The 25,093-nt window shown below is 40.6% G+C and overlaps 1 protein-coding gene across 3 annotated transcripts in view; it reads right to left on the reverse strand.

Annotated features, from left to right (window-relative positions):
• Positions 1-4,316: 4,316 nt before the first annotated feature.
• MTHFS (methenyltetrahydrofolate synthetase) overlaps positions 4,317-25,093 on the reverse strand; it is a 59,357-nt gene continuing 38,580 nt past the window's right edge. For all 3 annotated transcript variants that reach the window (XM_014780981.2, XM_087428786.1, XM_014780982.2), the window contains exon 3: positions 4,317-6,504. In XM_014780981.2, the coding sequence (XP_014636467.1) occupies positions 6,272-6,504 (233 nt within the window). In that variant the 3' untranslated portion in view covers positions 4,317-6,271. The remainder of the gene's footprint in view (positions 6,505-25,093) is intronic.

Raw genomic sequence — 25,093 nt, forward strand, 5'->3', positions numbered from 1 at the left:
CACTTAAAGGAGTTATTCCTTCTACTCAAATATTGTGGCCAAGATAACAGCCCCAACCAGAGCATTCAGATGGAAGCCTAGGAGACTGGGGACTGGTATTGGGCACAGGGGACCAGAAAGATGAAGGTATCACGGGGAGGCCAGCACCAGCAAGAGGCTGGACACATATACACAGTCAGTAGGAGCCAAAGGAGAGGAGAGGCTGATGCAGTCAGTGGCCCTGCGGCTCAGGCATAGTCTCTTAGCGGAGGGACCAGTGAACCTAACCCCCTCTACCAGGGAGGGGGGGGACTTGTACTCCTATCCAGCTAGGAGTACAAGTCCTTAAAGCAAGGGTCTCCAAACAGATGACACACCCCAGGAAGCAGGCAGGTGATCCACTGGGGTTTGGGAAGAAGAAACTTTGTCTTTAAAAGAAAAGAAATTAAGTTTTGCTAAAAGTTAGAATACAGATTGACCTTGGCCCCTCACTCCATCTGCACATCAGAAGGTCCCATGTCAGGTCAGTAGGAAGCTGTGCTAGGGGAAAAGAGCAGTTGGATAAAGTGGGAGGGGGTGTTTAGCTGCTTTCAGCGTATTGAGATGTATTGCGGTTTTTCTATATTCCAAGGCACGTGGTTTTACCTATTATACTACATAGTTTTCACTAAACCAACCCTCTAAAAATGGGTAAGTGGCTTAAAAAGACTCTTGCAAAGAAATAGCAGAGCAAAGATAATTCTAATAATACAAGCACAAGCGAGCAACAATAGCTGATACTTCTGTTCCTGGTAAAAGCTATTCATCAGCCATACAAGAAGAAAAAAACAGTAAAATTTGCCAAGAATGAGCACAAAAATTTGAAATTATCCCAAAGATATGTCGAAGTAGGGATACGTGTTCACCATGGTTAATGACAAATCTTGCTCTACATACGCACAGTGAAAAGTGTGACGCCTTTAGCAGAAGCTACAGATCCAGAAGATGCAGAGAAATCTCCACAATGTTTTCAGTAATATTCAATTATCATAAAATACTAACTCTAATATATCTTAACATTCACTAAATATAATAAAAAATGTTTATGTCTGTCTTTTAAGTTTTCTCCCTTAATAGCAAAAAACAAAAAGTAGCACACCATTCAGAAAACATTTGTTCTTTCTGCCGTGGAAATATGGATCATATACTTGTGAAACAATTTAGGGGGAAAAAAAAACATGATGCGTCTTTTTGGTCAGGAAGTCCTACCGGACAACATTTAGAAAACACTGCTGAAAATCTCGAGAAATAAGTACAGGAATAAATTTCTCAGGGTGGGAGGTTGGATGAAAGGACAGATGTTTCCAACACGTTCCAGTTTGCAGTATCACTACAAGAAGAAAGATATTAAAGTAGGGGAGGGGATGGGCCGGCCCTGTGGCTTGGTGGTTAAGTGCGCGCGCTGCGATGCTGGCGGCCCGGGTTCGGATCCCGGGTGCGCATCGAGGCACCACTTCTCCGTTCATCCTGAGGCCGAGTCCCACATACAGCAACTAGAAGGATGTGCAGCTACGACACACAACTATCCACTGGGGCTTTGGGGGGAAAAAATAAAATAAATAAAATCTTTAAAGTAGGGGAGGGGATATATACCTCAAAATTAATTGACTGAAAAAAACCACTATGTTTTATGGGAAAACTATTTAAGTCTAACCCCTGATGGAATGGCTACTTTGACTGGAATTTTTTTAAAAGGGGGAGGATGGTGGATTCCTTGTTAAGAGACTCAGCAATAATATCACTACATAATTTATGGACAAGAAACGCACCACATGCTGAGGGTAGCAGTGAACTTTATAAAATTAAAACCTTTAAGATACAGTAGAATACTTACAGTACTTTGCAATATGATAGGAAGTACCCATGAGAAACATTTTGATTCACCTAAATTTCTCTGATTATCTCAAGATAAATTTTTGGGGTTTTTTTTGCTGAGGAAGATTTGCCCTGAGCTAACACATGTTGCCAATCTTCCTCTATTTTTTGCTTGAGGAAGATTAGTCCCGAGCTAACACCTGTGCCAATCTTACTCTATTGTGGTATGTGGGTCACTGCCACAGCACGGCTGATGAGTGGTGTCAGTCTGCGCCCAGGATCCGAACCCACAAACCCGGGCCGCCGAAGTGGAGCACGCTGAACCCAACCACTACGGGGCCAGCCCCCAAGATAAGATACTTTTAAAAGAGCCATTAAGTTTAAAGATGAGTTTTGCACATATTTTTTACACAAAGGTGAGTGTCCCAAATTTTCTGACATTTCTGAGATTATAAATGGCCACCAGTAAATTGCTACCTAGGCAAATATCTCCAAAAAATAAATACATTTAATTGGAATCTTCAGGGTAAGGCATGTTTCCTCAAAAAGACAGAAAGGAACTTCTTTCAGAAAGAGACTTGTGCAAAGAGCAGACTGAAAATGGTTATTTGGAAATGTTTTCATCATTATATGATTATGTTGCCAAAAACTATTCACGACACCTATAAACACTTTCATATCTGCACAACTAAAATACTTGAAAGCACAATTTTTCTAACTTGGTTTAAAATATTTCAAGGGGTTTCAATAAGTTGTGAACCCATTTGTTAACAAAGTAACTGTATGGCACCTTCTGATTAACATGCAAGAATGACTGATCCACATCAAGAAAACAGATATGTACTAGCCCAATCTCAATTAAAAAAACTTTGCAGAATTGGTAGATAGAACTGAAAAGTCTAGTAAATGTAGTACTGCTTCCATGTGGATCTCCTTATCTCTAGAAGATACCTATTTCAGCTGTAGCTATAAGCGGTTAAAAGCAAATATTGAAATAAACTGAAATTAGAACCAGACTTTGAATCATTCAAAAGGGGTTAAAGTAAGGGTTTTCAAAAACAATAAATTTCACAAAAATTTCCATGACACTGCTTTCTCTTTTAAAAATCAAGTAGATTATAAATTATAGAAAATATATTCTAGCTCTCTGGGGCTGCAGGACGCCTGAATGCCTGGCGCCTGAGGCCAACGCTGCCAGGATGGTGGAGGGAGCGGGGCTCTGTTCTCACCTTTCAATAAAACCGTTGGTTTAACTCAAAAAAAAAAAAAGGAAAGAAAATATACTCTGTTTCAATTACCTCATCCTTTTCCTTTTTGTGTATGTTTTCTAATGTGTATAAGACATTATTATTTGGAAAGAAATTTATTTATTTTTAAGCATATAAACAAACATTTATTTGGGGCGGGTGCTCACAGGGATCAGCAACTGCCCTTAAAGGGCAGGGGAGCTGCGACCGCCTGTGCATAGGAGAGGAGATGATCACAAAGATGCAAAGAAGGAAAGCAGTAACGAGGCCAGGTAGCAACGATAATGCGACACACACATATATGGACTGGCAGAGGAAGGCAATGCAACTGCAGTAACAGAACACCTGTTCTAGAACAATCCAACCCTGAGACAATGCTGAAAGGATAGAATCTCAGCAGCAAATAGCAACCAACGTAAAAACCAGCAAGTGCAAAACACAGGGCAACAAGCACACTGGTTCATTCCCTCATCAAGAATTTACTGGCTATTTACTTTGTGCTCGAGCCTCTGGTAGGTCCTGGAGTAAACCACAAATTTGGCAGAGAATTTGCCTTTGAGGAGTTCACAGGCAAGTGGAGGCAATAAGCATGTAAACATATGATTAAAATGCAATGTGATTCACTGAATTTCAACGATCTCCAAAAGAAAAAAAGAACAGGGACCAGGAACTGAGCTTCTGCATCAAGCCACCCATGCTCAGACATATTTTCTTAGTAGGACTTTATGACTGAATGTGCACTGTTCTCACTGATATCTGTTAGATCGACTAGAACTTCACAGAGGTTACTTTCTAGTTAAATTAAGCACAGTTCTTTAGAATAGGCAGCAATCACTGACATATGTTGGGGCTCCGATATATTTCCAATTCCCCAACACTAAAATTGTTTCTGTTCAGATCTAGTCGCCATTTCTCTCCTACCTGGATAATCCCCTCACCTGAGACCCTCATCATGCTGGCTCGAGGCCCTGCCCCCTGCCTCTGCTAATGTGCTAATCAGAGTTACAGTGTCGCTATCACCTGCATCATCGGGGCTTTCTCTCCCTTTTCAATACAGTCTGCACAATGACCACTGCTCATTACTGCTCATTAGGAAATGGCCCTCTTTCCACGTGAGAGACCCTGCAGCCCTCTGACTTTCCTGAATCTCAGCACCTTTGGTCTTCTGGCAAGTCGACTCTGTATTCTGTCTGTACTTGAGGAGCGGGGGAGTGTTTTTTAAATGCTCTCCTTGGGTAAAATAACAGATTGAGTTTAATGGTGCTTAAGTTTCCAGGCCTGTAGCAGCTGGGGGATTTTACTGTTTAACCATTTCAGCCCTCAACAGTCGTGTCAGCTGTATTAACATTCACCTTAACCTTATGGTTGAAGTAACCCTTAACAAGGTTTCTAACCAGCACAGTCACATGATTTTATAGCTTGCAGACATCCTGTTTCCCTCCCATTTCTCACTGTTCATATTATATTGTGAACGTTCAATTTCAGCTCAATTGACATTTTTAAAGTGTTTTTACTTTTGTTGTGCACAAAACATCAAATCATATGCTATTATCCAAAGAATCTGGATCCATGCTTCAAAAGAAACACTTCCAAATGTATTCAATTAACTCATTCAAAAAAATTTTCAGACACCCACTATATGCCTTGGTGTCTACTAAGCATGAGAAATATAAAGACTATCCCTGCTCTTTGGAGCTCACAGTCTGGTGAAGGGGACGGACATGACAATCAATAATTGATATGTAGGACCATATGATAAAGAGGACAATGGCCAGGGCTATTTAAACAAGTGAAGGAACACTAAGTCTGCTCGAGAACACAGAGGAAGACTTTACAGAAGAGATGACACTGGAGCTGAGTCTTGAAAGATAAACAGGAGTTTTCCAGATGAACAAAAGAGGAAAGGGCATTGCAGACAGAGGAAAAAGCACGCTTACAAGGTGCAAAGGGCAGAAGCAGCCTGCAACGTTCAGGGAACTACGTGTACATTTGTACAAGTGGTGCAGAAGGAGAATATGAGAGTGGGGAGAGAAGAGGCTAGAAAAAGACAGGTGGGAGACTTCGTTTAAGGGGCTTTGTACACAAGAGAAGGCATGTGGCCATTACCCAGGAGGCTCTGAACAGCCACTGAAAGATTCCAATCAGTGGTGCTTTACAATCAGATTCATGTTTTATAAGATCACTTTGACTATAGTTTGAGAAACAAATTGGAGAGGTCCAGACTGAAGCCAGAGAAGCCAGGGATGAGGCTCTTGCCAAGTTCAGCTTAGAAATTCTGAGCAGCTAGACAATAGGAACAACAGGATGATGGAGAGGAGAGGACAGATGTAAGAGGCATTTCAGAGGCAAAATCAACAGGACCTGGTGACAGGCTGGACATGGGGTGTGAGTGAGAGAGCAGTGTCTAGGAAGACTTCTGGGTTTTTGGTTATAACCAAATCTTCCCCCACAACATTACCACTCCCTAGCTGTGATGCCATCTGCCAACTTTCAGCCCACAGCAGATTTCATTTCTAAAGCAGAAAACACAAATAAACAGAAACAATTTCTAACTTACAGGATATCAGATCTCAAACTCATAAGTAACTGACATACAGATCAGCAGAGATGGAAACCAAACAGGTGAAATTTAAATCATAAAAAATTCCAGTCCATTAACCACCAAAAGCTATAAAGTATCAGACATAAAATTTCAGGGTCAGTAAATAAAGTCGTGATGAAGTGGTATAACATTCTTGGGGAACTGTGTATGCAAAGCAAACACCAACAAATCAATTAATAATTGCAGAGTCGCCATATGCCTGCCAGAGACTGAGCAGGCTTATGATAGGACTTAATGAAATAGTGTCCGCTCCCAATGAGCTTACCTTCCTTTCACACTCTGAGTTGGAGCCCAGTTCTTCATAAATATTTAACTTAAATTTCAAAGCAGAAAGATCAGCTTGTCACGTTAATACCAGGAAGTTAACCTGAAAACCATATGGCAATGGCCTCCATTTTAATTAACATTCTACTATTCTATTGATTTTTAAAGATGGTTTTATGTTAGGTATTTTATAATTACATTAAAAACAACACAGTCCGGATTCACATTAGTGTGCCATTTCAAGTAATTTTTGACAAGGGAAAATACACGTATTCTGCTTTTCTCTGGTACAAAACACTGATTATTTGGCTGTAGTCATCAGGACTTAAGATGCTGAGGAGTCTTCGTAAAGGACTTCATCCACCTTCATGTCATTTTCGTCCACAGGGACCTGGAGGCAAATCTGTTCTTTGAAAGCCAAGGCCAGGGTGTAAGGCTTCACTGCCCCGTGCTGCAGACAGCGCTTCAGGTAGGTGTCATAGTAGCCCTTGCCCCTCCCCAACCGGTTGCCATGCTTGTCAAACCCAAGACCTGGCATGAAGATGAGATCAAGTCCCCCTGCAGAAAAGAAGAACAAATTTACGAGGGTTAATGGTTTCTGAAAGACTGATCACTCTGGGATCTGGGATCTGGTTTTTATTTTTTAATGACACCTATTCTTCCTCTGATTTCTAAAGAAATGCATGATCACTCTAGAAAATCCAAAAAGCACAGAGTCCGACAAAGAAGGAAATAAAAATGACTCAGCAACCCAGTAAGTCCATCATCCATCCTTCCAGTTCTTTTACATATCTAGGTACAAAAATGCCAGATTCCCAGGCCCCATCCACACCTAGTTAAAGAGAATCTCCAGGGACAGGGCCTAAGAACTTCTTTCTTTCTTCCCTTCTTCCCTTCTTCCCTCCCTTCCTCCCTTCCTTCCTTCCTTTCTTTCTCTAAGCATCCAGGTGATTCTCCACCCCTGCCAGGTTGGGAGGCCAGTGTCCAGGATAAGGGCAACAGGAAGAGTAGGAAAGGGTCAGAAAGAAGCCAGAAAGAATGAAGCTGTCCTCAAAGTCAGCGAGTAGGAAGAGAGTTAGCTGTCAAGAGAACCAAGCTACCCTCTTCATTTCCTCTCCCACTGGAGAGGCAAGGCCAGGTTGTCAGGTTTTCCTGGATTCATGTGAGAGTGACCTTTGACCTACTCAGGGACTTTTCAGAGGTACAAGATGGGGCCCCATAATTGGTGCTCTGGCTGGAAGGCTCCAAGGGAACACAAAGACCAGAACCGGCCATGGCATCATCAGGACAGAGCAGGTTGCTGGGGCTCAGGGTGGAAGGCAGAGTCTTGGAAGCTATAAAAACCTGACCACAGTGAAAGGTGGGGGGGGACTCCTATGAAGAAGGCAAGGAAGGTCACAAGGTGGAGGATCTCCATGGATTTTGTGAGGCCTAGGGAATGCTCCGCCAGCCCCTGGCAGGGAGCATGATGGACCAGCACTACTCAAGAGCCACATTACACGTCCAATCCTGTGGTCTGTCCTGTGGCCTTCCTGCCCTGGGCTTTGGCCTCCTGAAGGCTGTCCTAGGGGCTTCTGGGTGACCTACAGTTTAGCCATTGACTAACCACTCATACAGCACTGCTGGCAAGCACATACCAGGGTTAGAAGCCATAAATTCTCCAGAACAGGGTGTTCGGAGTAGAGATGTTCAGACCGCCAGCTAGGCTGGGCCCCGCTATCAGCAGCTGTTCTGACTACCTGCAGAATTGTGAGGTGAACTCACCTCTCTGGCTCCCAGCACACTTGTCAACCCCTGCCTGCCAAAATCCAGCAGAGCACGTCTCAGATTACAGTCACGACCCTCTCGCGTAGACCTGCTTGTCTATGCCAATCCCAACTGGCTAAAAGGCCCTGCTACTGAGCTTCACCTTTCCTCTTTGTCCCTGTCCTGGCAACCTTTCTCTCTTGGGAGTAAGAGTGGCTTGTGCATGTAGACTTTGCTCCCTCCATGTCCTCCTTCTATTGCCAGAGCACACCCAGGCTTCAAGTTCAGCTCTGTCTTCTGTACCCAGAACTCACACACACACACACACACACACACACACACACACACACCTTTTTCTAGGCTTCCTGCCCCTTTACAGTGCGGCAAGGTGGTCAAGTCCTCTGGGAGATACACAGCCCCTGCCCTTCAGAAGACAAGAGTTTAGTTAACATAAAATACGCACACGTGTAACATCCACTCCAATGCAAGGCAGCGGTCTCTGCCAATTGCCCCAAAGCAATAGAGACAGGAAGTGCCGGAGACTTCAGCAGAGGGACAGCCACTCTGGCTGGGTGGTCAGGGAAGGATCCATGGGGAACTTTGACTTGACCTAGATTTTTCAGGATATGTCAGAGTTGGGTCTGAGTATGTTTCAGAAACCAAGGGAAGGGTGGCAGGAGCAGGGTGATGAGAAGGGAATAGGGCAGAAGGACCAGGCTGAGGAGTAGCAGAAGACATGGTGCAGAGTTTGTCAGGTAGTGGCATGGAGATCTGGGAATTAAAGGCAAGGTAACCCCTACAACTCAGTAACAAAAAACCAAACAACCTGATTAAAAAGTAGACGAAGGACTTGAATAGACATTTCTCTAAAGAAGACATAAAAATGGCCACGAGGTATATAAAAAAACATTCAACAACACTAATCATCAGGGAAATGCAAATCAACTTCATACCTATTAGGATGTTCATTATAAAAAAGAAAAAACAGAAAATAATAAATGCTGGTGAGGATGTGGAGAAATCAGAACCGGTGTGCATTGTTACTAGGAATATAAAAAGGTGCAGCTGCTATGGAAAACAGTGTGGAGGTTCCTCAAAAAATTAAAAATAGAACTACCATAGGAGCCAGCAATCCCACTTCTGGGTATTCCAAAAGAATTGAAATCAGGGTCTTAAAGGGATATTTGCACACTCAGGTTCACTGCAGCATTATTTACAATAGCCAAGAGGCAGAAACAACCTAAATGTCCACTGAAGAATGAATGAACTATAAAATGTAGTACATACAACAGAATATTATTCAGCCAAGAAAAAGAAGGAAATCTTGTTATATGCTGCAACATGGAAGAACCCTGAGGACATTAGTTTAAGCAAAATAAGCCAGTTGCAGAAGCACAATACTGCATGATTACACTTATACGAGGTATCTCAAGTAGCCAAACTCACAGAAAGTAGAATGAGAGTTGCCAGAGGCTGAGGGGAAGAGGAAACACGGAGTTGCTGTTCAATGGGTGTAAGTTTCAGTCACACAAGATGAAAAAGTTCTAGAGATCTGCTGTACAACATTGTGCTTATAGTTAACAATACTGTACCATAAACTTAAAAATGTGTTAACAGGGCAGATCTCATGTTATACGTTATTTACCACAATTTTTTTAAAAAGGCAAAGACACCAAAAGGAAATCCAGGAGAATAGTCAGGATTTCCACCACAGTCAACACATAAGAAAGAAAACGTAGAACTTCAGAGCATCCGCCTGTAGGCAGTTGGTAGAAGAGAATGAAGAAAGGAAACAGGTAAGAAAATAACATTCTCAAATCCCTGGAGTTAGAATTCATCTTGCTCCCTCTATTCTTGTTACTCCCTGTACTTTGATTATAGCTCTCTCTAAAGTCTACCTTGTTCTACAGCCGACTGTATGTCTCTGTCTGCCCACCAGACAGAAAATTTCCTTGAGGGCCATAATGTTTTCCAAGTCATCCATCATGCTTGAATTTTAATAGAATTCTAGGCCAAAGAAACTCTGAAAGACGAGTATATTATCTGCAGAATGGATCAATTCTAGCATGACATCCCCTACTTTAATAACTCCAAGTTATATGGGTTTGGACCAAGGAGGCAAATTATGGGACAAGAAAATGATGAAACCATTATCTTGCATGACTGCTTGTTCAAAGTGAGCTGTACAACTGTTAAGCAAAAAACAGAATGGCTTTGGGATTCTCAGGTGACGAAAGGCTCTGAAATGGCCCTTCACAAGCAGGGGTCCTGACAGCCTATATGGGGTGTTGCCATTGGACCCTCTAACCACAGGACTGGTACTGCTGCTCCCTTCAACCACAGGGTCACCTGTTGCCCCTGGCTTCAGGTCCTTAAGACCCCCTTCCTGGTCTGCTTCTGCTATTTGGTGAATCCAAGTGTTTTCCTTGCTTGACTTCATCCATTTGTTGTCACCCCTGAAGTTCTTCCTGTGCTGTACCACCATCATCACATGCATACCCCCTCTCCCCGCTACACACACACCTGGTGCTCTTCACACTTTCATAACACCGTGCTGCATGCTTTCCCTCCCCAAAGATGAAGGATCCACAGGGCTTGAAAATCACGTACAGGGTCAACAAGCTCCCCTTGCCCATGCTGGTCCCACCTGGGTCATCCCCACTAACAGAGGTAGACCTCAGACCCACCCTAACACACTGCAAGGTCAACACTCAGTAGAGGGATGGAGAGAAAAAGTCTTGGTCCATGGACATGTTCTTTATAAGCCTCTAGCATGGCTCTATTTTTCAAATTTTTCAAAGGCTCATTAAGAGAGGACACTGACATTAGCACAACATGCAAGAGAAGTCAACCTGATCTTGTTTACTCCTGTGTGCACCTGCTTCGCAGGCCCCTGCTAGCATAGAATGTGACCAGCACAGTCAAAGAGCCCCCACTGCATCAGGATTGCAATTCATCATTCAGAAAGTGTTCTCTGGAAGTCACGAGATTGTTCTGCAGAGTCATGGTTTGTTGAGTGTTTTTCTCCAGGCTTTCTTGGCTTTCTAAGGTGATTCTGCACTCCAAAACTGCAAAGCTAACCTTCGGAAAGCTCACTCAGCCCCACACATTGTATTTGCTCACCAACATCTGTCTTTTCATTTGGTGCTAGTTCTGAAACACCAGCGCCCTCTGGAGGCAGTCCAGTATGATGATCAGGGACATGGGCCCTGAGGCTATTACTTAGCTGTGTGACTATGGGCAACCTAATATCCTCTCTGTGCTTCAACCTTCCCATATCTAAGATGAAGCTAAAAAACAACACCCACTTCACAAGGCTGGTCATGAAAATTAAATTAGATTATGTTTGTAAGCTCCTCAGCACAGTCCTCAGATTACGCCATTTACGAGCATTACATTTATTATGACAGCTTTTCTTGGTTTAATTAAGAAATGTCAGACACTATTTCTTGAGCCAGGTAGCAGGGAAGCGCTAGGAGCTTCTCCAGTGATTTTTAACTTCAAGTGATTTTTAACCAGAGCTTTTACAGCCTTACCTGAGAACTGGCTCTTAAATGTTCCCTCAGCTCCACGGTTTGGAAGAAAACCAGGGGAGACGTGATGGAATAGGGGTTAGCAAACTTTTCCTATAAAAGGCCAGAGAGTAAATCATTCAGGCTTTACAGGCCGCAAGGTCTCTATACAGGCAGGAGAGCAGAGGGGCTGAGTGTGCAGGCTCCGAGACAGGCTGCCTGGGTCTGAATCCCAGCACTGCTTCTTATTAGCTAGGAAACATCAGTCAAAATTGCCTTCACCTAAAATCTAAAATGGATAAGCATATTATGACGTAAAGAGTCTCTAAGCTATTAATACCAAATGTCAACTTAATCAGTTGCTGCATGCAGACTCCTTAGGCCACGCATCTGATTATAACAACACAGGCACTTCCACCAAACGTGCTTCTGAAACATGAAGCTGAAATCCTAACATAAAATACAGAACCAATAATTCACGATAATAACTCTTGTAGCAGACCTCTCAAAAATCAATACCATATGCTTTGAACTCCTTATGGTTGCCTTAGACAGAAAGATTGAAGTACCACCTCCTTGCATCACTCTTAATAGTAAAACAGTACAGAGCATACAAGGTAATAAACAAAATCATTTATTTATGTGATTACAATCATAAAATATATTTGACTTCTGATTATATATAAAAATTGTGTTTTTAAAAAACATATTTCCCTGCAAATCCATAATGCTCTTCAGGAATATTCAATTAAACCACCTCATGTAGATGCTAATTTTTTTTTAATGACGTTGTAAATGTACCTTCACTCTTTCTGCCTTTTTGGTCACAACATATTTTGGCCATTTGGGAATCTCCAAGTAGAATCAAACACACTGTAGTAAAAACCACGTATTAAAGACAAGATTATCATGTGATTGATCATTTCTTTGTTGTTATTATAAAATCCTTTCTTTTTACACAGGTCCTAACATTCAAGTCAAAATACAGGGATGTATTTGTCACAAGAGCACTGGGGACAAGTACCCCACACCATGTAAGGTAGCCATCTCCCTAGTATCCCCAGGTATGACAGGACACTGCACTAATCAGCTAATGAGGAATTCAGAATATAAGACAATTGCTGCATTGTCTTATATTTGTGCCTTATATATTGTGCCTTATATTTGAAACCTAAGTGTTTATGAGTTCAAGGCTTTTATTCAACCCTGTGAACACTGACTGTGTGTTTAAATGAAGGAAGTAGGAGATGACAGGAATTTAGATTCTTCTAGGTAAAGAAATAAGAAACATGAATAGTATTTGGTGACTTAGCTGCTGAGGATCTCTCTAACAGCATCTCCTCCTACCTAACCCAGAGAGCCTAGAAAAATATCAAGGACAATACGACAGAATTCAAGTTAAGATGGATTATAAGGACCAATCACCCCTCTACCTATAATACTGGTAAAGCCCTATAAGGATATCTCAGGAAGGATCCAAAATAAACTGGCAACAGTGGCTGGCTCTGGAGAAAGGAATTGGGGAACAGGAGGACTAAGATGAGAAAGATACTTTATACTTTCACTCCATCCTTTTGTGCAACTTCAATATTTTTACCATGTGTATATATAACCAAATTTTTTTAAACTCTTTTAAAATATCAACCATCTAGCATTTCCAGGACAAGAACCTTGGAGGCAGTACAGCACGGCAGCTGAGTGTGCAGGCCTCCAGAGAGACTGCTTGAGTTTGAATCCCAAAGTAGCTAGTAGCTACCACTTACTAGCTAAGAAACACGAATCAAGTTACTTAACCTCTCCTAAAACTCGTTTTCTTCTCCTTAAGATGGAAATAATACTACTACGTACTTTAATAGAGTGACTGAATAGATAAATAAATAAATGGAGGTATGCAAAAACTCTAGTAAGTGTTCAATAAATGCTAGCTATTATTATACTTAGGGGTGTGAATAATACTTATTCTCTTTCTGTTGACTCTGAAAGTTATTTCTTTTTGAGTACTCAAAAAAGTCCTAACACTAACACTCCAAAAGAGTTAAATTATGCAGATTTCCTATTAGCTCAAACTACCTGCAAGGGTGGGTATGACTCTCTACTGTCACCTGCTGTCAGCTAGAAACACGCAGGCCAGAGACGTCCATTAAGAGATAGCTGGAGCCCTGAGCAGAGCAGGGAGCCATGATGACTCTCTGAAATATGAAGTCTCTGAAATGAGTGCTGTGGAAAAGATTCCCCCTGTTACAAATGGTCTTTCCCTTTACAAAGGATTCTTTGAGGAGAATCTGTTCACAAACCAAGGAAAATGGAGTCGCTCTTTTACAATCCCTTTCAGCACTTAAAAGCCATGTGCTAGACATTGTGCTAATGCACTTCACAGACACAACCTCATTTCATCTTCCCAACAGTCCTATGAGATAGCTATTATCATCCCCTTGCTCAAATGGGAAAACCAAAGGTCAAAGAGATGATGTAATTTGTCCAAAGTCATACAGCTAGTAAATGCAAGAGCTGGAATGTGAACTTTAATTTCTTAGCTCTTGTGAAGTGTGGAAGCTCTTTGTTTCTTGACTGGAGAAGGAAAGCAGACAAGGAACATTGTCCTCATCTGCCTCGGTGGGGGGATCAGTCAAACTGGACACAACATCATATCAGTCAGGTGGCCATAGTGAGGGGCAGATGACACATTCAAACTGGGCAAGTGAGAGTAGTTTAATAACGGGATGATTCAAAGGGTAGGTAGGGCAGTGAGGAAGCAGTAGTGGTGGTGCAGTCCCCCACAGTAATAACTGCTGGGGAGCCTTGACCACTCCCAGACCTGAAGGTGCAAGGGGTGGGGGTGGGGAGGGCGAGGTTACAGGCACCAAAAGGGCTGCAATTAGAGGAACTAGCTGACAGGACTGAGGCTCTTGGCAGACGAAGCACTGGGGGAGGGGGACAACAGGGGAGTAAACACCCCATCTCACTCTCCCACACCCCTGGGTCTCCACTGGCCCCCCTCATTGGCTGAAGAACCAGAAACTTGGGTGAGGGCACCTGTTGATGTAGTCCATACAGGTAGACCTTCCCGGGTCCTAAGCAAGTGGAAAAGGCAGACAGTGGATCTGGAGGGGCCAAGTGAAAGGATCCAGCAAAAGATTTACATATGGCTATTATCAGTGGTAACCTCTGGGTTTCGGGATTTGGGCTTATTTTTTATTTCTTCTTTATACCTCTCTGTATTGCTTGAGTATATCTTATCTTTACAATCAGAACAAAGCTATTTTCCTTTGGAAAATTCATCTTTATGAATACTCAGAAAAATTTCCAGCCTTCTTTTGAAGATGTACTTCAAACGTTAGTTATTTTTCTTAAGTGTTTCTTATTATATCATAAGGCTAGCATCGTATATAGAAAATATAGTCATTACCTGGTATCTGAGGGGGATTGGTTCCAGGACCCCCGTGGATGCCAAAATCTATGGATGCTTAAGTCCCTTATATAAAATGGGGTAGTATTTGCAGATAACCTACACACATATTCCTATACTTTAAATCATCTCTAGACTACTTATAATACCTAATAAATGTAAATGTTCTGTAAATGGTTGTTATACTGTATTGTTTAGGGAATAATGACCAAAAAAAAAGTCTGTACACGTGCAGTACAGACGCAACCATTGTAGGCCTTTCAATTCGCAGTTGGTTGAATCTGCGGATGCAGACCGGGCGGATATTGAGGGCCAACTTTAACTCCAAAACTGTAAGTCAGCAGGAAATGATCATTTGATTTACATTATTTTCTTAATTATCATCATCATCACCATCACCAGAAACAACAACTACCAACTGTCTCCTATGTTAAAGATAGCAAGCTAGGTGCCAAAGACCAAAAAAGTAGAAGTGAGGGTCCCAATACCTTACTGTAGGGGTTGGCAAACTACAGCCTGCAGGCAAAATCTGGCCTGTTGCCTGCTTTTGTAAATAAAATTTCAACGGAACACAGCCATGCTCTGCTTTCATACTAAAATAGCCGAGTTGAATCATTGCAACAGATACTGTACGGCGCACAAAGCCCCAAATATTTACTATATGGCCCTTTACAGAAAAAGTTTGACAAGCCCTGCTTTAGAGCATCTACCATAGGTTAAAAAAGAAAAAGAGAGAGAGAGAGAAACTATACTTCAGCTTATCCTATCTTAGCAGATATTGACCAAAATAAATCTTATTGGAAAAAAAGAATTAAACTGGCCTTACTGCAGGTATACAAAAGTGCTTTGCAGAAAATAGGATCAGCAGCAGCAGCTTTATCCAAATGGCATTTTCTAAATGTCACATTTATTTTGGCTCTGAGTTTGGGATACTTTCATTGTCATTAATGAACTGATAGACCTAAAAAAGTTCAATAAAATTGAGAAGAAATTACAGAACTTCCAGAGATTTTTCACTAACCTTAGGCAACGTCTGATTGTCTGATTTTTCTCATCTACAAAATGTATGGATAGAATCCTTCAATTTCTCAGATCTCTTTAGATTCAAAGCTTAGTGACTCTGAGAATTTTAAGGACAAATCCAGCCTATTTATGTGACATAATCAATCAATAAATAAAGTCATTCACAGAAAGGCAAATACTGTACGAGTCCATTTACATGAGGTATCTAAAATAGCCAAATTCATAGAAACGGAAAATAGAATGGTGGTTGCCAGAGGCTGGTGGGAGGAGGAAAAGGAGAGTTGTTTAATGGGTACAGAGTTTCAGTTTTGCAAGATGAAAAAGTTCTGGAGATCTGTTTCACAACAACGTAAGTATACTTAACAATATTGAACTATACACTTAAAGATGGTTAAGACGGTAAATTTTATGTTATATGTTTTTTACCACAATAAAAAAAAGAATGAAAGAAAGAACTTAGGCATTGGGGTAAATTTGGTTGCATCTGGCGGGCAGCCCATCCTACGGCGCAGGTTCATATGAGGTTGTGCTCAAGAAAGAAAAGAAAAGCCTGGTTTACTCTCGAAAGCAGTGAAGAATAATTTCTTCAGATACAGAAATACATGCGTGCTTCCAGAGCTTTTCTATTTTTCTTACTTTTTAGAAGATGAGCTCTCAAAGTCATTATTTTAAATAATTATAGCACTGCATGATTCCTAAGCCTTGAATGGAAACTTCTCCCTGGCTTCCACCATTTGTTTTACCAAGACGTTAAACGAGCACTTGAAAGTTCTGCAAACTTTCTGGTTCAGTACCTTTAACTAAAATAAAATTACACGGTACATTATATTTCTTCTGCTTGCTCCCTTCTTCTACGCTTAGGAGGACTCGCAGCTCGGCTAATATGAGCCTTGTGCCATCTAGAACAAATTCTATTACTGCAAGCCTGAGATAAAGTAAGCTATTATCTTGAAATAATAGTACCTGATTTTTATATAACGTCTTTTTCCAATGAGTTCCAAATGCTTTTTTCACTCCAACTATCCTTGTTATCTGCTTCAATAAGTCTTCTTCTAGTGGGGGAGAAACTTGCTCTCGAAACTCTTAATGTTTCTAAAACCTGTTAGAGCAGCTTGATAGGAAAAAGGAAGCAGAAAAAAAAATTCTGAGGATTTGCAGCTGAATCAAAATTCAATGGAGTCAAATTAATAAACAGTATTACTAATAACTTACTACATGGAAGGCCCTGTCCGAAAAACCGCAGAAGACAGAGAGAGAAGTAACTATTCATACCCTCTGGGATCTAAAAACCTGGGCAGCTAGAAATACACCCAATAAGTTGTGTGTATAAGTAAATTAAATAACTGTAAAAAGGGGCAGAGTAATGTAAGTGACAACGTGAGAAGTAAAAAGGAAGAAAGTATTCCACAGAGAAAGGGAGTAAGCCCAAGAAAACCTCACCAAGGGGGTGGCCTATTGTACGAGCAATGAAAGGATGAGTAGGGTCTTGAAGGGTCAGGACAGAGAGGCAGAGATGGAGTATCAGAAATAAAAACAGAACGAGCAAAGGCACATATTTGGGAAAGCATGGAGTATGTTTTCTGATTGGTTCTCTTTGGAAGGACTTAGGAAGGAAATAAAAGCAAGATGGCTGGAAGGATACATTTAGACCACGTTGAGAAGTGCCTCCAATGCCAGGGTAAGAAATCTACTTAATTCTGCAGGTTGAGCCAGTGAACCCCTTGGTTGGCCTCTGAGAGGAAAATGAAGGAAAGATCAGTGACTTCAGAGAACGAAGCTGAGTCTCCAGGAAAATCAGAACTCCACTGGCCTGTGGGGAAGTCACAGAACAAGCATCTCTGAGATTCCAGGAAAAAGAGTGAATAGATCTTTTCTGCCATTTAAAAAACTCTACGTAGGATATTCCTAGTTAAGCAGTTTCGTTCCTCATAAAATTTGTTACAAAACTGCCTGCTCTTCCCACATGCTACCTACCATATGTAAGGAGAACTCCTGAGGGGGCCCTTCCCCGCCAGGTCTCGGACTACAAACACAAACAAGTCCCTGGACTCTGGACACCAGGGTTATATCCCCACTCATCCAACTAGAAAACCGGATTTCCTTTAAAGCTTTTTAAAACCTTTAGAAGGAGGATTACAGAGGTGTTCCTTTGTAGTAATAAAACTGCTCTGTATTTTGATTGTTGTAGTGGTTACACAAATATATACACGTGTCAAAACTGCATAGAAATATGCATACACACACACACACATAAACGAGTACACGTAAAAACTGGTGAAACCTGAATAAGGGCTGTAGATTGTACCAAGGTCAATGTCTTGGTTTTGATACTGTACTACAATTGTGTAAGATGTTACTATCGAGGGAAGCTGGGTGAAGGATATACAGGACTTCTCTGTACTATTTTTGCAACTTATTATTTCAAAATAAAAAGTTTTAAAAATCTTTAGAGAAACATTACGTGACTTCCAACTCAAAAAGTCTAAAACCAAACCAGCTCTAACCTGCCTTCAATCTTACCTTCCTTTGTTTGACCTTACACTAAACATAATAACCTGTTCACCGCTTGCCCTGACAAATTCACTTTCCGCCCTTCCACACACATGCACCACCTTTCGAGTCTCTGTACTTATGTAATCCCTACCCTTCCTTTATGACTCAATCCACAGTTACTTCCTTCACCTTCACACCAATGCACATGGGCTCTCACTTCTCCAAAATCTGGTGAGCACTAGTGTCAGAGAAGTAAGTGCTTACTATATGCACCCTGCAAGTTCCCACCTGTGCACTAAAGATTAAATGGCCCATATCCTTTCTCTAAGCAGATTTTGATGGGCGGAGTCAGCTGATTAAGGAAGGATATTTTTCTAAAACTGGTATTTTGCCCACTTCATAACATTGTTGAAAGCTGCCCTTAAGTATTCCTCTGGCTTCTTTGCCCTGATTTCTCATAATGTAGAACAAACAACATGTTTCTATTACTCGGTGTATTTATTGGAAAAGATTACAGATTCCTGGATAGTATTTTCTGACATAGGTGGAACTAAATTGTTTATATTATTTCTTTTCAACATAACCAATTAGGCTGTACAGAGAGGGGGATGGGAGTTATTCTACTCACCATATACAAGTACTGATATTATATCCATAGTCAGTATGAAGAGCAGAACATTCTATCAAAGGTCACTTTCACATCCAATAATTCTACATGCAGGTAACAAAAGCAAATTGTTTTCAATTCATTTCACTCAATTATAATTATAATCCAAGAATCTAACATCTTATTCATTAAGAATTTTTAAATATATATACCTACCCAAACAAATAGAACAGCATCTGCTTCCCTTCCTCCCAAATATAACTTCTATATTGGACCACACAGTTTTTCTTCTCTGTGAATTTGGTGACTACCTTTTACCAGTTGTTTAGAGAGAGGGTCTTTTAGAAACGAGAACACCTGGGTTTCGGCCTCATGCTGTGTGACTGTGTGACCTTGGACAAGTCGTTTCCCATCTAGGCCTGTCCCCTCATCTGCAAAGTGAAAGGACTGACTTAGATGACCTCCAAAATCCCTCCCAGTTCAAATAATCCCCAGTACGCTAATTAAGTAACTAAAGGATACAGAAATGTGGGAGACTGCAGACAAAACCACCACCTCTGACTAATAAATTTGTAAAACACTGACATCTGCTGGAAATTGGGAAAACTATTCAGCCCATCTAAGAAATAGGAGCCTCTAAAAACCTACTCTTGCAGATGGCCAACAGGCACATGAAAAGATGTTCAACACCATTAAGTATTAGGGAAATGCAAATCAAACCTACAATGAGATATCACCTCACACCTGTCAGAATGGCTATAATTAACAAGACAAAAAATAACAAATGTTGGAGAGGATGTGGAGAAAAGGGAATCCTCATGCACTGCTGGTGGGAATGCAAACTGGTGCAGCCACTATGGAAACAGCATGGAGATTTCTCAAAAAATTAAAAATAGAAATACCATACGATCCAGCTATCCCACTACTGGGTATTTCTCCAAAGAACTTGAAATCAACAATCCAAAGAATTTTATGCACCCCTATGTTCACTGCATTATTCACAATAGCCAATATGGAAGCAACCCAAGTGCCCATCAACTAATGAATGGATAAAGAAGATGTGGTATATACATACAATGGAATGCTACTCAGCCATAAAAAAGAACAAAATCGTGCCATTTCCAACAACATGGATGGACTTTGAGTGTATGATGTTAAGTGAAATAAGCCACACAGAGAAAGACAAATGCCGCATGATTTCATTCATATATGGAAGATAAACACATGGATAAGGAGAACAGATTAGTGGTTACCAGAGTGGGAGGGGGTACACTGAAATTACACAATGTTATGAACCATTATGACCTCAATAAAAAAAACTGAAAAAAGAAAAAAACTTACTCTTGGATACCTCACTTTGAAAACATGTTATCAAGGATGTCTTCGATTTTACACACTTAAGAAAATTTTGAAAAAAATAACTTTAAAATTACTTCAGAGGCTTCTGGTTCCATTTGGAAAGTTGAGCCTATGCTCCTATGCTTTCCTATACAACAAAAATAACCAGCTTGAAATTATAACGGAAAAAAATTCCATTCACAATAACAACAACAAATATTAATTGATTAGGAATACACTTAACAAGAAATGTGCAGAAACAACATGACTAAAAGCAAAAACATCTACAAAGGAACACAGAAAAAGCCTTGAACAACTGGGGACGCGTGCCATATTCCCGGAGAAGACTGAATGTTATAAAGAAATCCATTTCCCCCAAACTAATCTAAAAACTTAATAGAAATCCAACCAAGATCTCTGGAGGATTTAGGGGGAGAAACTGACTGCGTAATTTTAAAGTTAATCTCAAAAATGAATGTTTAAGAATAGTGCTAAATTTTTTAAAATAAGAATAATAGGGCAGGACTTATCCTACCAGGTATTAAAATGCATTAAACAGCCATTATACAGCTATATTAACAAAACACCATGGCACTAGCGCCAGGAGAGGTAAACAGATCAATGGAAAGACTAAAACGTCCAGAAACAGACCCAAACAAGATTTAATACATGAAAATGGTGGCATTTCAAACCAGCAGGGAAAGGGTAAATTATTCACTAAATGGTGTTGGGACACCTGGCCATCATTTATAAAAAGTTAGACTCCTTCCCTATTCATCAACACACGTTCAAAAAGGATTAAGATTTTAATATTAAAAAATATAAAACGCTAGGATAAAATGAAAGTTTATAGATTCTCAAGAACAAAGAAAGACTTCCTAAAAGTGAAACCAAAGGCAGAAATCATAAAGGAAAAGACTGAGAGATTTCACTAATAAAATTTTAAAACATCAGTATCCCTCCAAATAAAAACATATACGAAATTAAGAAAGTAATAAAATGGATAAAAATATTTGCAGCATACATGTGAGACTCAAGGTTAAATTTAATATATAAAGAGATGTTACCAACCATAAAGAAAATGGTGACTATAAAAAAAATAATAAATTCTCCAAAAGAAATGGGGCAAAGAATATCACGTTATAAAAGACAAATTAGGTTAAAAACCATAGAAAAGATTACATATTTTGACATTTTCCATAATGAGCACATATTAACCATTGTAATTTTTTAAAGAAGCAAGGAGGAAATTAAAACAAAATTGAAGAATTACTCTTTTGATTAATTCTTCAAAACAAAACCAGAAACAATGATAAATCAAAACTAAACTAAGATACTTCTAAGGTTGAAAATTCAAGCAGCAAGGGTCATAAGATGCCCCAAATGAATTTCTTCTGAGACTGTTCCCAACATTTTCAATATATCAGTGAGGTTTCCTGCTGCTGTGTACTTTTCTTGAGAAACTTATTAAAAGGGATGTATTTCCTCCTGATACAACCTCATGGCAAACTACTATTCACGCTTAGAGACTTGGCTCAGATACAACTGCCCCCCAAACACTTTCAGGCAAAGAGAACTCTCCGTCCTGGGTCCCCAGAGCACTCTGGGCACATTCCCACTGTGATCGTTATCACCAGGACTGAAATCACTATTTCACGTATAATAGTAATCATCGTCATCATGTCATCATCATCAAGTACATACTATGTAGTAGGCATTGTACTAAAAGCTTCACATAAACTTTCTTCTTTAATCTTGTAAGAATACAGTGAGACAGACATTATTATCTCCATTTTCAAATAAAAGGACAGAGACAGAGAAATTAAGGGGTTTACATACGCGTCCATTCAGCTAGTATGCAACAGAACCAGTAACTAAACCCAGCTCCATCTGAGACAAAACCCCCATCTTAATCACTTCTCATCCTCCCTCTCCACACAGCTGCTTTCCCCCAACAAACTGTGAGCTCTCTGTGGCCAGAGACTACCGCCTGTTACACATCTTTTCCTTTCCAGGGCATCATATGGGGCCTGGCACACAACAGGTGGTCATGAGTGTGCATGCATTCACTATTTCACTCACATGTTCATTCATCAAGAGAAAGGTCAAAATACTCTTATATGATGGTGGTGAGCATGTACAGTGGTATAGCCTTTTTTGGAAGCAATATGGAAATATCTATAAAAATTTAGAATCCATAGCCATTCCACTGCTACGAATTGATCCTATGGATTTACTTGTATAAGTATGTTCCTATGGATTTACTTGTATAAGTATGTAAAAATATATCAGGATGTTCTTTATATCGTTGTTTATAACATTTAAAAAATGGAAGCAACCTAAATGTCTATCAACAGAGGATTGGTTAAATAAATTAGAGCACATCAATGCTATGCAACCATTTAAACAATACAGAAGATCTACATGTCCTACTATGAAAAGCATTCTAAGGTTTACCAACAAGTGAAAACGCAGGATGTAGAACAGAATGTAGAATATGATCCTGTCTGTATAATTTTTTTTTTAAAGCATGCACACACATAGATCCAGAAGGATACTCAAGTATGTTAACAGTGGTCACATTTGGGGAACAGGCTGAAGAGAGGTGGGGTAAGACTTTTACTTTTCATTTTATGACCTTCTAAACCATTGAAATTATTTACCACAGGTGAGTAATTACTTTTATGAATGAATAAATGAATTGTTGCTTTACCATTTGGGGATTTTTCTATTTTGTTTGGTTTTTAAACACCACACGACACAAATTGAAATGAAGTACAGTTAACTTGGATTGGCCAAGATGGCTAGCTATCTATCAATCCCCTTATATTCCAGTTTTTTCATGAAAGACTATATCCTTATCTTAAGGATTTGGCAGCTTGTTCAGGGACATGCCTCCTTCCCACCACCAAAAAACAAATAAATAATATAAGTAAAATCATCCTTTCCTTCAACATTTTTCATTTTATTTGTTAAACCTACAAAGGGTACATAAAATAAGAGAGGCAAGTCTTACCTAGAGCAGCTGGTTAAATCTGCTTTTATTTATGGTTTGTCACTATCTGAACATGTAACTGAAAATACAACATTAATAATTACTCTTGGAAGGAGAGATTGGAAAAGCTGATGGGTGAGTGGCAGGACAATTCTTATATTTCTAATTTCCTACTCTCATCAATCATATCAGCCGTAATGAAAGACTATCTTGCCAAATGACGCCATTCCTTATTCCAGTGTCTTTTTATCCTTTTATCCTGCCCTTTCTACAGCAAAAGCACAGGTACAAAAAAAACTACCTTTATCTGTAGTCTCTTAATTCTAGCCTATTATTAATGTCCATTTTCATATACTTAAAGATTCTGCTGTTTTCTCGTTTTAGCTAACCCTTTCCAAATTTATATTTATAGTTTCTCTCTTTTGCAAATTATACTAATCTAAGAAAGAATTTCAAAAACATGTGACCTAGAAAACCTCACCTAGAAAGGGAAATTAACATTAGTCTGGCCCATATTTGTCATAGCCTCATCTTCTACATACCAGGCTCCTGTTTGTAATCTTAGGGTTCACCCCACAACCACACTCTGATGACTCCTGAATCAATATCTCCTATTTCCTGACCTCCACAACTCTACATCCAACTAGCTACCTACCAGCATCTCCTGGAGGCCCCAGAGCCACCTCAAATGGGATTCACTATCTGCTCCCCAACCCCACCAAAGCTGCTCTCCTTACTGCATTCCCTGCCTCAGTTGATAGCCCCACACTCAATCTGAAAAACAAAACGAACAAAACAGCAACAGAGGGCTGGCCCGGTGGCGCAAGTGGTTAAGTGCGCGTGCTCTGCTGTGGCGGCCTGGGGTTCGCCGGTTCGGATCCCAGGCGCGCACCGATGCACCGCTTGCCACATGCTGTGGCAGTGTCCCATATAAAAAGGAGGAAGATGGGCATGGATGTTAGCCCAGGGCCAGTCTTCCTCAGCAAAAAGAGGAGGATTGGCAGATGTTAGCTCAGGGCCAATCTTCCTCACCAAAAAAAAAAACAAACAAAAAAACAGCAACAAACTGTTCCTACTCTCATCGATCTTAGATACTAAGATACAGAGAACGAACTGGTGGCTGCCAGAAGGGAGGGGAGGGGGGGTTGGGCAAAAGAGGTGAAGGGGATTAAGAGGTACAAACTTCTAGTTATAAAATAAATGGGTCATGGGGATGTCGTGTACAGCACGGGGAATAGTCAATAATATTATAATAACTCAGTGTGGGTGACAGATGGTGGCTGGATTTATTGTGGTGATCATTTTGTAATAAATAAAAATATTGAGTCACTATGTTGTACACTTGAAACTAATATAGTATTGTATGTCAATTACAATTCAATAAATAAATAAATAAAATAGCCCCACCCCCAGATGGCAAAGCCAGACCATCCCTCAACAGCCTCAAGTGGTCAGTCACCAAAGCCTACAGACTCTACCTTCTGCACAGGCCAGAACTCACTCACCCTCTCCACTCTTCACGTGGTTGTCATTTCTCATCCATTGTACTCCATCAGATTCCCAGTTGATGCCACACTCCTAGTCTCTTTGGCCTTCATCTCCCCAGTCTGTCCTCCTTACGGCTGGCAAAGCAATCTTTCCCAAACACAGAATTGGTCATGTCACTCCCCTGATTAAAGCCTTTCAATAACTTCCCAGGACCTACAGAATAAAGTTCAACCCCATATGCATGACATAGAATACCCTTCACAACATGGGCCTGCCAGTCTCCTCCAGCCCCGAGTAAACCCATGACCACCAACCGAATCACAACCTGCCTTCGGCTGAGTGTGGTAGAGGGTGCTGGTTGCCCACCTAAACATCCATTCTCCCCTTCCTCCTTAGTAGCAGAACTAGGACTTTATTCAGGAGGCCATAAATCCCACTATAAGACTATTGTTTTCTGCTTCCTTGGCAGCTACATAACGTCCTTGAGCCCAAGTTCTAGCAAAGGAGATTTACAACATAAGAGGCGCTCTTTTTTTCCC

The sequence above is a fragment of the Ceratotherium simum genome, chromosome 3, assembly GCF_057802395.1.
Source record: "Ceratotherium simum simum isolate JZ-2026a chromosome 3, ASM5780239v1, whole genome shotgun sequence".
Taxonomy (NCBI): Eukaryota; Metazoa; Chordata; class Mammalia; order Perissodactyla; family Rhinocerotidae; genus Ceratotherium; species Ceratotherium simum.